The sequence below is a fragment of the Penaeus vannamei genome, chromosome 24 (assembly GCF_042767895.1).
Source record: "Penaeus vannamei isolate JL-2024 chromosome 24, ASM4276789v1, whole genome shotgun sequence".
Taxonomy (NCBI): Eukaryota; Metazoa; Arthropoda; class Malacostraca; order Decapoda; family Penaeidae; genus Penaeus; species Penaeus vannamei.
The window spans coordinates 14,386,073-14,399,602 of record NC_091572.1 but is presented as its reverse complement, the minus strand read 5'-3'; the positions used below and the strand labels follow the sequence as shown (position 1 = coordinate 14,399,602).

Genomic DNA, 13,530 nt, shown 5'->3' with positions numbered 1-13,530 from the left:
ATGATAACAATTATCATTTAGTCCATTTATAATGAATTAAAGGCCAGAAGTAATCAAATCCCAAAAGTCGAATAAACGGCAAAATCTAGCATATTACAGCCTTTTGAGAGAAACGTCGAAAAAAAAACCCTTTTGGCTCTTTAATGGTAATTATGAGGATTTTAACATTAATGCAGGTAATTATGATAATTTCCATGATGACACATTTATTATTGACAATAATGATAATTATGATAATGACAATGATAATGACAATAATAGTGATAATAATGATAAAGTCATAATTATAGTGATAATCTTGAGAACTAATGTATTAATAGCAATAATTAACTCTATTCCAATAATTTCCATACTAATAATGGCAATAGAAATAATAATATCATTATCATTGTTATTATAATTATTATTATTCTTGTTATTATTTCTAAGATCATTATTATTGCTATTATCATTATATAAATAGTTATAATGATAAAAATAGCAATAATAATTAGCATAATAATTATTATAACTGGAATAATGAAGATAACAATAATGGTATTCATGATGATAGTGAGCATAACGCTCCTACCGATGTTTGTAAACTTGACGTGAAAGAGATGTTCTACGCCAAACTTACATCTGTGGCAGACAGATGTCCTCGACGAGATATTCGCATTGTTCTGGGCGACTTCAATGCGGTATCTGGCTGTGATCGAGCTGGCTATGAGATGTCTGTCGGTCCCCATGGTTCAGGAGCTGATGCCGGTAGCGAGAATAGCCTCCTTTTCCGGGACTTTGCAAGATCCCAGAAATTGAGGATTTCTGGCTCCTGGTACCAGCGCCCAGACCCACATCGCTGGACATGGTACAGTGATGCGGGTAACGCAGCCAAGGAGATCGACCACATACTTGTTAGCACTCGTTGGAGGATCCTTCAGAATTGCAGGGTGTTCAGGAGTGCTGAGTTCTGTGGTACTGACCATAGATTGGTTGTGGCTACCCTCCGGGTCCACTTCAAAACCCCCCAGCGGTCAAATGATCACCCTAGGGTGTTTCATTTGGACAGGCTGAGGGAGGGGGAGTGTGCCCGCAGGTTTGCTGAGGCAATCTCTGATCGTTTCGCAGTGCTTGGCAGTCTGACAGACCCTGTTCTTCTGTGGGATACCTTTAAGCGTGAAACGCTTGATACAGCTCAAGATACGATTGGTGTACGCCCGAGAGCAGTACAGAATTCCATCTCGCGGGAGACACTGGAAGCCACTGATGCATGTCGTGCGGCTCGTCTGACAGGGGATCGGGAATTGCACCGTTCTCATGTGCGCAGAACTCGGTCCCTGTTAAGAAGGGACAAGGAACAGTTTATTAGGAGTCTTGCAGAGGAGGTAGAAGGCCATTTCTTAGTAAATGACCTTCGTCCTGCATACCAAGCCCTGAGAAAGCTGAACTCCAAGCCCTCTTCACAGGTGACAGCAGTTCGCTCAGTAAGTGGTCAGATCGTTTCAGATCCTGTTGCGGTGCGGGGACGTTGGGCTGAGTATTTTGAGCAGCTGTACCAGGTTGACCCACCAACAGTTAACTTGGATGCGGGTAGTGTCGAGATCCCGCTGCCGAATCCACCTATCAGTGAGGACCCTCCCTCCCTAACTGAAGTTAGGGGGGCGATTTCCAAGCTGAAGAGTGGTAAAGCAGCTGGTATCTGCGGCATACCAGCTGAACTGTTAAAGGCTGGTGGTGAACCTATGGCACGGGGGTTACATGCTGTCCTGGCTGCCATCTGGCAGTCCGGTTCCATTCCTCCTGACCTGTTGAGGGGTGTGGTCATCCCTCTCTGGAAGGGGAAGGGGGACCGTTGGGACTGCAGCAATCACCGAGGCATCACACTGCTCAGTGTACCAGGCAAGGTTCTTGCCCACATCCTTCTGAGACGTATCAGAGACCATCTACTGAGGCACCAGAGACTGGAGCAATCCGGATTCACTCCTGGTAAGTCCACAATAGACCGTATCCTCGCGCTTCGAGTCATTGTAGAGCGCCGTCGTGAGTTCGGGCGTGGGCTGCTTGCAGCCTACATCGATCTCAAGAAGGCGTTCGATACGGTGCATCGGGAGTCACTTTGGGAGATCCTGAGGCTGAGAGGAATACCAACAAGGATTATTGGACTAATAGCAAGCCTGTATACTGGTACTGAAAGTGCTGTAAAGTGTGGTGGGGGCCTGTCGAGCTTCTTTCCTGTTAGTTCAGGAGTGAGGCAAGGCTGTGTCCTTGCACCAACTCTTTTCAACACTTGCATGGACTGGATACTGGGCAGAGCTACTGTTCAAAGTCATTGTGGGGCAACGCTGGGCAATATCAAGGTTACAGACCTTGACTTTGCTGATGACGTTGCCATTCTATCTGAGTCTTTGGAAACCCTAGTGGCGGCTCTCGATGCATTTAGCAATGAAGCGAAGCCCCTGGGTCTAGAGGTCTCCTGGACCAAGACCAAGGTCCAGGAATTTGGGGACTTGTTAGGAGAACCTGTTCAGTCGGTACGTGCTTGCGGCGAGGACATTGAAGTCACAGAGAGCTTTACATACCTTGGTAGTGTAGTTCATAACTCTGGGCTGTCAGACCATGAAGTCAGCAGACGGATTGGCCTGGCAGCAGGGGTCATGAACTCTCTCAACAAGAGTATTTGGAGATGTCGGTACCTGTGCAGAAGGACCAAGCTACGGGTTTTCAAGGCTCTGATAATGCCAGTTTTGCTATACGGTAGCGAAACCTGGACATTGTCCTGTGCCTTGGAGGCTCGTCTTGAAGCCTTTTGTAATAGGTCCTTGCGCCAGATCATGGGGTACTGTTGGCGGGACCATGTGTCCAACCAACGGTTGCACCGTGAGACTGGCACAAGCCCTGTTATCTGCACAATCCGTGATCGCCAACTCAGGCTATATGGCCACCTGGCTCGCTTTCCTCAGGATGATCCTGCCCATCAGGTCGTCTCTATTCGAGACAACCCTGGATGGAGGAGGCCTGTGGGACGACCGAGGAAGTCATGGCTTGGGCAGATCGACCAAACCTGCCGTGAAGAACTAGAGATGGGCCGAGTCCCTGCCTGGCGTCTAGCCATGAGGGATCCTCGTAGGTGGAAGCGAAGGGTGGATGCGGCTATGCGCCCCCGTCGGCGTCAGCCCCCATGATGATAGTGAGCATAATGATAATAATCATAAAAATGATGACAGTAATAATAATAATGAAGATAATAATTATCATTCAGTCCATTTATAATGAAATAAAGGCCAGAAGTAATAAAATCCCAAAAGTCGAAAAAACGGCAAAATCTAGTGTATTAAAGCCTTATGAGAGAAATGTCGAAAATAAAACCCCTTTGGCTTTTTAATGGTAATTATGATGATTTTAACATAAATTCAGGTAATTATGATGATTTCCATGATGATACCTTTATTATTGACAATAATGATAATTATGATGATAATGACAATAATAGTGATAATAATGATAACGTCATAAATATAATGATAATCTTGATAATTACTGCAATAATAATAAATTAACTCTATTCCAATAATTTTTATACTAATAATGGCAATCGAAATAATATCATTATCATTATCATTATAATAAATATTATTTTCATTATTATTTCTAAGATCATCATTATTGCTATTATCATAATATAAATAGTTATAATGATAAAAAGAGCAATAATAATTAGCATAATAATTATTATAACTGCAATAATGAAGATAATGATAATGATAATCATGATGATAATGACTATAATGATAATAATCATAAAAATGATGACAGTAATGATAGTAAAGATGATAATAATTATCATTCAGTCCATTTAAAATTAAATGAAAGGCAGATTTAATAAAATCCCAATAGTCGAAAAAAACGGGAAAATCTAGCTTATTACAGCCTATGGATAGAAACGTCGAAAAAAACCATTTCGCTTTTTAAATCTAATTATGAGGATTTTAACATTAATTCAGGTAATTATGATAATTTCCATGGTGATACCTTTATTATTGACAATAATAATGATAATTATGATGATAATGACAATAATAAGGATAATAATGATAAAGTCATAATTATAATTATAATCTTGAGAATTACGGCAATAATAGCAATAATTAACTATTCTAATAATTTCCATACGAATAATGGCAATAGAAAAAATAATATTATTATCAGTGTCATTATAATTATTATTATTGTCATTATTATTTCTAAGATCCTCATCATTGCTATTATCATTAGGTAAATAGTTATAATGATAAAAATAGCAATAACAGTTAACATAATAATTATTATAACTGCAATAATGTTGATAACAATAATGATAATCATGATGATAATGACTATAACGATGATAATCATAAAAATGATGACAGTAATGATAACAATGAAGATAATTATCATTATCATTTATAATGAAATAAAGGCCAGAAGTAATAAAATCCCAAAAGTCGAAAAAATGGCAAAATCTAGAGTATTACAGCCTTTTGAGAGAAACGTCGAAAAAAAACTCTTTTCGCTTTTTAATGGTAATTATGAGGATTTTAACATTAATTTAGGTAATCATGAGGATTTTAACATTAATTCAGGTAATTATGATGATTTCCATGATGATTCCTTTATTATTGACAATAATGATGATAATTATGATGTTAATTACTGCAATAATAGCATAAATTAACTCTATGCCAATAATTTTCATACTAATAATGACAATAGAAATAACAATATCATTATCATTGTCATTATAATTATTATTATTGTCATTATTATTTCTAAGATCATCATCATTGCTATTATCATTATATAAATAGTTATAATGATAAAAATAGCAATAATAATTAGCATAGCAATTATTATAACTGCAATAATGATGATAATAATAATGATAATCATGATGATAATTATTATAATGATAATAATCATAAAAATTATGACAGTAATGACACTAATGATAATAATTATCATTCAGTCCATTTATAATGAAATAAAAGACAGAAGTAATAAAATTACAATAGTTGAAAAAACGGGAAAATCTAGCTTACGAGAGAAACGTCGAAAAAAACCATTTTGGCTTTTTAATAGTAATCATGAGGATTTTAACATTAATTCAGGTAATTATGATGATTTCCATGATGATACCTTTATTAATGACAATAATAATGATGATTATGATGATAATGACAGTAATAACGATAATAATGATAAAGTCATAATTATAATGATAATCTTGAGAATTACTGCAATAATAGCAATAATTAACTCTATTCCGATAATTTCCATACTAATAATGGCAATAGAAAAAATAATATCATCATTATCATTGTCATTATAATAATTATTAATGTCATTATTATTTCTAAGATCCTCATCATTGTTATTATCATTATATAAATAGTTATAATGATAAAAATAGCAATAACATTTAGCATAATAATTATTATAACTGCAATAATGATGATATCAATAATGATAATCATGATGATAATGCTATAACGATCATAATCATGAAAATGATGACAGTCCATTTATAAATAAAGGCCAGAAGTAATAAAATCCCAAAAGTCGAAAAACACGGCATAATCTAGCGTATTACAGTCTTTTGAGAGAAACGTCGACAAAACCCTTTTCGCTTTTTAATGGTAATTATGAGGATTTCAATATCAATTCAAGTAATTAGGAGGATTTTAATATTAATTCAGGTAATTTTGATGATTTCCATGATGATTCCTTTATTATTGACAATAATGATGATAATTATGATGATAATGACAATGATAATGACAATGATAATGATAAAGCTATAATTATAATGATAATCTTGATAATTACTGCAATAATAGCAATAATGAACTCTATTCCAATAATTTCCATACTAATAATGGAAATAATAATAACATTATCATTGTCATTATAATTATTATTATTGTCATTATTTTTTCTAAGATCATTATTGATATTTTCATTACCTAAATAGTTATAATGATAAAAATAGCAATATTAATTAGCATAATAATTATTATAACTGCAATAATGATGATAATAATAATGATAATCATGATTATAATGACTATAATGATAATCATAAAATTGATGACTCTAATGATAATAATTGAGAGAAACGTCGGAAAATAACCCTTTTGGCTTTTTAATGGTAATTATGAGGATTTTAACATTAATTCAGGTAATTATGATGATTTCCATGATGATTCCTTTATTGTTGACAATAATGATGATAATAATGGTAATGACAATGATAATTACAATAATAATGATAATAATGATAAAGTCATAATTATAATGATAATCTTGATAATTACTGCAATAATAGCAATAATTATCTCTACTCCCATAATTTCCATACTAATAATGGCAATAGAAATAATAATATCATTATCATTGGCATTATAATTATTATCATTGCCATTATTATTTCTAAGATCGTCATTATTGCTATTATCATTATATAAATATTTACAATGACAAAAATATCAATAATAATTAGCATAATAATTATTATAACTGCAATAATGATGATAATAATAATGATAATCATGATGATAATGACTATAGTGATAATAATCATAAAAATGATGACAGTAATGATGATAATGATGATGATAATTATCATTCAGTCCATTTATAATGAAATAAAAGCCAGAAGTAATAAAATCCCAAAAGTCGAAAAAACGGCAAAATCTAGCCTTTTGAGAGAAACGTCAAAAAAAAACTTTTCGGATTTTAATGGTAATTATGAGGATTTTAACATTAATTCAGTTAATTATGATGATTTCCATAATTCCTTTATTACTGACAATAATTATTATAATTATGATGATAATGACAATGATAATGACAATAATAATGATAATAATGATAAATTCATAATTATAATAATAATCTTGAGAATTACTGCAATAATAGCAATAATTAACTCTATTCCAATAATTTCCATACCAATAATGGCAATAGAAATAATAACATCATTATCATTGTCATTATAATTATTAGTATTGTCATTATTATTTCTAAGATCATCATTATTGCTATTATGGTCCTTCTGCACAGGTACCGGCATCTCCAAATACTCTTGTCGAGAGAGTTCATGACCCCTGCTGCCAGGCTAATCCGTCTACTGACTTCCTGGTCTGACAGCCCAGAGTTATGAACTGTACTACCAAGGTATGTAAAGCTCTTTGTGACCTCAATGTCCTCGCCGCAAGCACGTACCGACTGAACAGGTTCTCCTAGTAAGTCCCTAAAGTCCTGGATCTTGGTCTTGGTCCAGGAGGCCTCTAGACCCAAGGGCTTCGCTTCATTACTAAATGCATAGAGGGCCACCACTAAGGTTTCCAAAGACTCAGGTAGAATTGCAACATCATCGGCAAAATCAAGGTCTGTAACTTTAATATTACCCAGTGTTGCTCCACAATGACTTTGAACAGTAGCTCTGCCTAGTATCCAGTCCATGCAAATGGCAGCCAGGACAGCATGCAATCCCCGTGCCATAGGTTCACCACCAGCCTTTAACAGTTCAGCTGGGATGCGGCAAATACCCGCTGCTTTACCACTCTTCAGCTTGGAAATCGCCTTCCTAACCTCAGCTAGGGAGGGAGGGTCCTCGCTAATGGGTGGGTCCGGCAGCGGAATCACGGCACTACCCACAAGTTAACTGTTAGAGGGTCAACCTGATACAACTGCTCAAAGTATTTAGCCCAACGCTCCCTCACCGCAACAGGATCTGAGACAATCTGGCCACCCACTAAGCGAACTGCAGTCACCTGTGAAGAGGGCTTGGAGTTCAGTTTTCTCAGGGCTTGGTATGGAGGACGAAGGTCATTTACTAAGAAATGGCCTTCAACTTCCTCAGCAAGATTCCTAATAAACTGTTCCTTGTCCCTTCTTAACAGAGACCGAGTTCTGCGCACCTGAGAACGGTGCAAATCCCGATCCCCTGCCAGACGAGCCGTACGGCAAGCATCAGTGGCTTCCAGTGTCTCCTGAAAAATTGAATTCTGTCTTGCTCTCGGGCGTTCTCCAATCGATTCTTGGACTGCATCAAGCGTTTCACGCTTGATGGTGTCCCACAGAAGTACAGGGTCCGTCAGATTGTCAAGTGCTGTAAACCGATCAGAGATTGTCTCAGCAAACCTCCGAGCACACTCCCTCTTCTTCAGCCTGTCCAGATGAAACACCCTAGGGTGGTCATTGGGCCGCTGGGGAATTTTGAAGTGTACTCGGAGGGTAGCCACAACTAATCTATGGTCAGTACCACAGAACTCAGCACTCCTATACACCCTGCAGTTCTGGAGGATCCTCCGAGTGCTAACGAGAATGTGGTCGATCTCCTTGGTTGCATTACCCGCATCGCTGTACCATGTCCAACGATGTGGGTCTGGGCGCTGGTACCGGGAGCCAGAAATCCTCAATTTCTGGGATCTAGCAAAATTCCGGAAAAGGAGGGAATTCTCGCTGCCGGTATCAACTCCCGAACCATGAGGACCGACTGACATCTCATAGCCAGCTCGATCGCAGCCAGATACCGCATTGACGTCACCCAGAACAATACGAATATCTCGCCGGGGACAACTGTCTGCCACGGATACAAGTTTGGCGTAAAACATCTCTTTCACATCAAGTTTACAAAGATCGGTAGGAGCGTACACAGCAATAAGAGACATGAAGGCCAAAGACAGCTTCAGTCTCATCACCATTATACGCTCATCGACTGGAGTGACCTCTACCACCGAGGGCTGGAGGCTACCGGAGACAGCTATGGCTACTCGGAGATGGTGACCATCGCTGCGACCTGTCCAGTAATAGGTGTAGCCACCTACCCTAGTCGTGCCGCTGCCAGGTCTTCTAACCTCCGAGAGAGCAGCCACCCCTACTCTCAGCCTCCCCAGTTCCCTGGATAGCAGGCATAACCGATCAATCTGACGTAAAGAGCGGACGTTCCAAGCCCACACCCTGACTTCCCGCCTGAGGTTAACCCTCGGGCAGTCGCTCCGGGTGGACGCCACCTCTGTCACCCCCACCAACGGTGCCCCACATAAAAGGCGGCAGGCTGTGGAACCCTTCATCCACCTGTGGGGTTCCGTAGGGTTTGGCCCCACAAGCTTCATACTGGGCTGGCGGCTGCCAGGACGCAGGCAGGACGAGGAGCTCCCGTTCCTATTCCGCGCCCCAGCAGTCACCCTCCCAACGGGGTCCGCAGCCCGCCTCTCTAGCTGGGTAATGATTATTATAACTGCAATAATGATGATAATGATAATGATAATCATGATGATAATGACTATAATGATAATAATCATAAAAAGGATGACAGTAATGATAATAATGATGGTAATAATGATCATTCAGTCCATTTATAATGAAATAAAAGGCAGAAGTAATAAAATCCCAATAGTCGAAAAAACGGCAAAATCTAGCTTATTACAGCCTTTGGAGAGAAACGTCGAAAAAAAAACTTTTGGCTTTTTAATGGTAATTATGAGGATTTTAACATTAATTCAGGTAATAATGATGATTTCCCTGATGATACCTTTATTATTGAATATAATAATGATAATTATGATGATAATGACAATAATAGTGATAATAATGATAAAGTCATAATTATAATGATAATCTTGATAATTACTGCAATAATAGCATAAATTAACTCTATTCCAATAATTTTCATACTAATAATGGCAATAGAAAAAATAATATCATTATCATTGTCTTAATAATAATTATTATTGTCAATATTATTTCTAAGATCCTCATCATTGCTATTATCATTATATAAATAGTTATAATGATAAAAATAGCAATAACAGTTAGCATAATAATTATTATAACGGCAATAATGATGATAACAATAATGATAATCATGAAGATAATGACAATAACGATGATAATCATAAAAATGATGACAGTAATGATAATAATGAAAATTATCATTCAGTCCATTTATAATGAAATAAAGGCCAAAAGTAATAAAATCCCAAAAGTCGAAAAAAATGGCAAAATCTAGAGTATTACAGCCTTTTGAGAGAAACGTCAAAAAAAAAACTTTTTTTCGCTTTTTATTGGTAATTATGAGGATTTTAACATTAATTAAAGTAATTATGAGGATTTTAACATTAAATCAGGTAATTTTGATGATTTCCATGATGATTCCTTTATTATTGACATTAATGATGATAATTAAGATGTTAATGACAATGATAATGACAATAATAATGATAATAATGATAAAGTTATAATTATAATGATAATCTTGATAATTACTGCAATATTAGCAATAATGAACTCTATTCCAATAATTTCCATACTAATAATGGCAATAGAAAAAATAATAACATAATTATCATTGTCATTATAATCATTATTATTGTCATTATTATGTTTAAGATCATTATTGATATTTTCATTATATAAATAGTTATAATGATAAAAGTAGCAATATTAATTAGCATAATAATTATTATAACTGCAATAATGATAATAATAATGATAATCATGATGAAAATGGCTATAATGATAATAATCATAAAATTGATGACAGTAATTATAATAATGATAATAATCATTCAGTCCATTTATAACGAAATAAAGGCCAGAAGTAATCAAATCCCAAAAGTCGAAAAACGGCAAAATCTAGCGTATTACAGCCTTTTGAGTGAAATGTCGAAAAAAAACATTTCCGCTTTTTAATGGTAATAATGGTTTTAACATTAATTCAGGTAATTACGATGATTTCCATGATGATACCTTTATTATTGACAATAATCATAATTAGCATGATAATTATTATAACTGTAATAATAATGATAATAATAATGGTAATCATGGTGATAATGACTATAATGATAATAATCATAAAAATGATGACTAATGATAATAATGATAATTATCATTCAGTCCATTTATAATGAAATAAAGGCCAGAAGTAATAAAATCCCAAAAGTCGAAGAAGCGGCAAAATCTAGTGTATTACAGCCTTTTGAGAGAAACGTCGAAAAAAAAACTTTTCACTTTTTAATGGTAATTATGAGGATTTTAAAATTAATTCAGGTAATTATGATGATTTCCCTGATGATGCCTTTATTATTAACAATAATGATGATAATTATGATGATAATGACAATGATAATGACAATAATAATGATAATAATGATAAAGTCATAATTATAATGATAATCTTGAGAATTACTGCAATAATAGTAATAATTAACTCTATTCATATAATTTCCATACCAATAATGGCAATAGAAATAATAATAACATAATTATCATTGTCATTATAATTATTATTATTGTCATTATTATTTCTAAGATCCTCATCATTGCTATTATCATTATATAAATAGTTATAATGATAAAATTAGCAATAACAGTTAGCATAGTAATTATTATAACTGCAATAATGATGACAATAATGGTAATCATGATGATAATGACAATAACGATGATAATCATAAAATTGATGACAGTAATGATAATAATGACGATAATTATCATTCAGTCCATTTATAATGAAATAATGGCCAAAAGTAATAAAATCCCAAAGGTCGAAAAAAATGGCAAAATCTAGAGTATTACAGCCTTTTGGGAGAAGCGTCGAAAAAAAACTATTCGCTTTTTAATGGTAATTATGAGGATTTTAACATTAATTCAGGTAATAATGAGGATTTTAACATTAATACAATTATGATGATTTCCATGATGATTCCTTTATTATTGACAATAATGATGATAATTATGATGTTAATGACAATGATAATGACAATAATAATGATAATAATGATAGTCATAATTATAATGATAATCTTGATAATTACTGAAATCATAGCAATAATTGACTCTATTCCAATAATTTCCATACTAATAATGGCAATAGAAATAATAATATTATCATTGTCATTATAATTATTATTATTGTCATTATTATGTCTAAGATCATTATTGATATTTTCATTATATAAATAGTTATAATGATAAAAATAGCAATATTAATTTGCATAATAATCATTATAACTGCAATAATGATGATAATAATAATGATAATCATGATGAAAATGACTATAATGATAATCATAAAATTGATGACTGTAATGATAATAATGATGATAATTATCATTCAGTCCATTTATAATGAAATAAAGGCCAGAAGTAATGAAATCCTAAAAGTTGAAAAAACGGTAAAATCTAGCGTATTACAGTCTCATGAGAGAAATGTCGAAAAAAAAACTTTTCGCTTTTTAATGGTAATCATGAGGATTTTAACATTAATTCAGGTAATTATGATGATTTCCATGATGATACCTTTATTATTGAAAATAATGATAATTATGATGATAATGACAATGACAATGACAATAATAATGATAATAATGATAAAGTCATAATTATAAGGAAAATCCTGATAATTACTGTAATGATAGCAATAATTAACTCTATTCCAATAATTTCCATACTATTAATGGGAATAGAAATTATAATAGCATATTAACAATGTCATTATAATTATCATTATCGTCATTATTGTTTCTAAGATCATCATTATATCTATTATCATTATATAAAGAGTTAGGATGATAAAAAGAGCAATAATAATTAGCATAATAATTATTATAACTGCAATAATGATGACAATGATAATGATAATCATGATGAAAGTGAGTATAATGATAATAATCATAAAAATGATGACAGAAATGATAATAATGATGATAATAAGTATCATTCAGTCCATTTATAATGAAATAAAGGCCAGAAGTAATCAAATCCCAAAAGTCGGCAAAATCTTGCGTATTACAGCCTTTTGAGGGAAACGTCGAAAAAACCTTTTGGCTTTTTAATGGTATTAATGAGGATTTTAATATTAATTCAGGTAATTATGATGATTTCCATGATGATACCTTTATTATTGACAATAATAATAATTATGATGATAATGACAATGATGATGTCAATAATAGTGATAAAAATGATAAAGTCATAATTATAATGATAATCTTGAGAATTACGGCAATAATAGCAATAATTAACTATTCCAATAATTTCCATACTAATAATGGGAATAGAAAAAAAATATCATCATTATCATTGTCATTATAAATATTATTATTGGCATTATCATTTCTAAAATCCTCATCATTGCTATTATCATTATATAAATAGTTATAATGATAAAAATAGCAATAAGTTACCATAATAATTATTATAACTGCAATACGGATGATAACAATAATGATAATCATGATGATACTGACTATAACGATGATAATAATAAAAATGATGTCAGAAATGATAATAATGAAGATAATTATCATTCAGTCCATTTATAATGAAATAAAGCTCAGAAGTAATAAAATCCCAAAGGTCGAAAAAAATGGCAAAATCTAGAGTATTACAGCCTTTTGAGAGAAACGTCGAAAAAAAAACTCTTTTCGCTTTTTAATGGTAATTATGAGGATTTTAACATTAATTCAGGTAATTATGATGATTTCCATGATGATACCTTTATTA

At 33.5% G+C, this 13,530-nt stretch overlaps 1 protein-coding gene across 1 annotated transcript in view; it reads right to left on the bottom strand.

Annotated features, from left to right (window-relative positions):
* LOC138866130 (uncharacterized) overlaps nt 1-8,934 on the bottom strand; it is a 12,408-nt gene extending 3,474 nt beyond the window's left edge. Inside the window, exon 1 of the mRNA XM_070138046.1 lies at nt 8,877-8,934. Coding sequence (XP_069994147.1) covers nt 8,877-8,934 — 58 coding nt within the window. The remainder of the gene's footprint in view (nt 1-8,876) is intronic.
* Nucleotides 8,935-13,530: the final 4,596 nt, after the last annotated feature.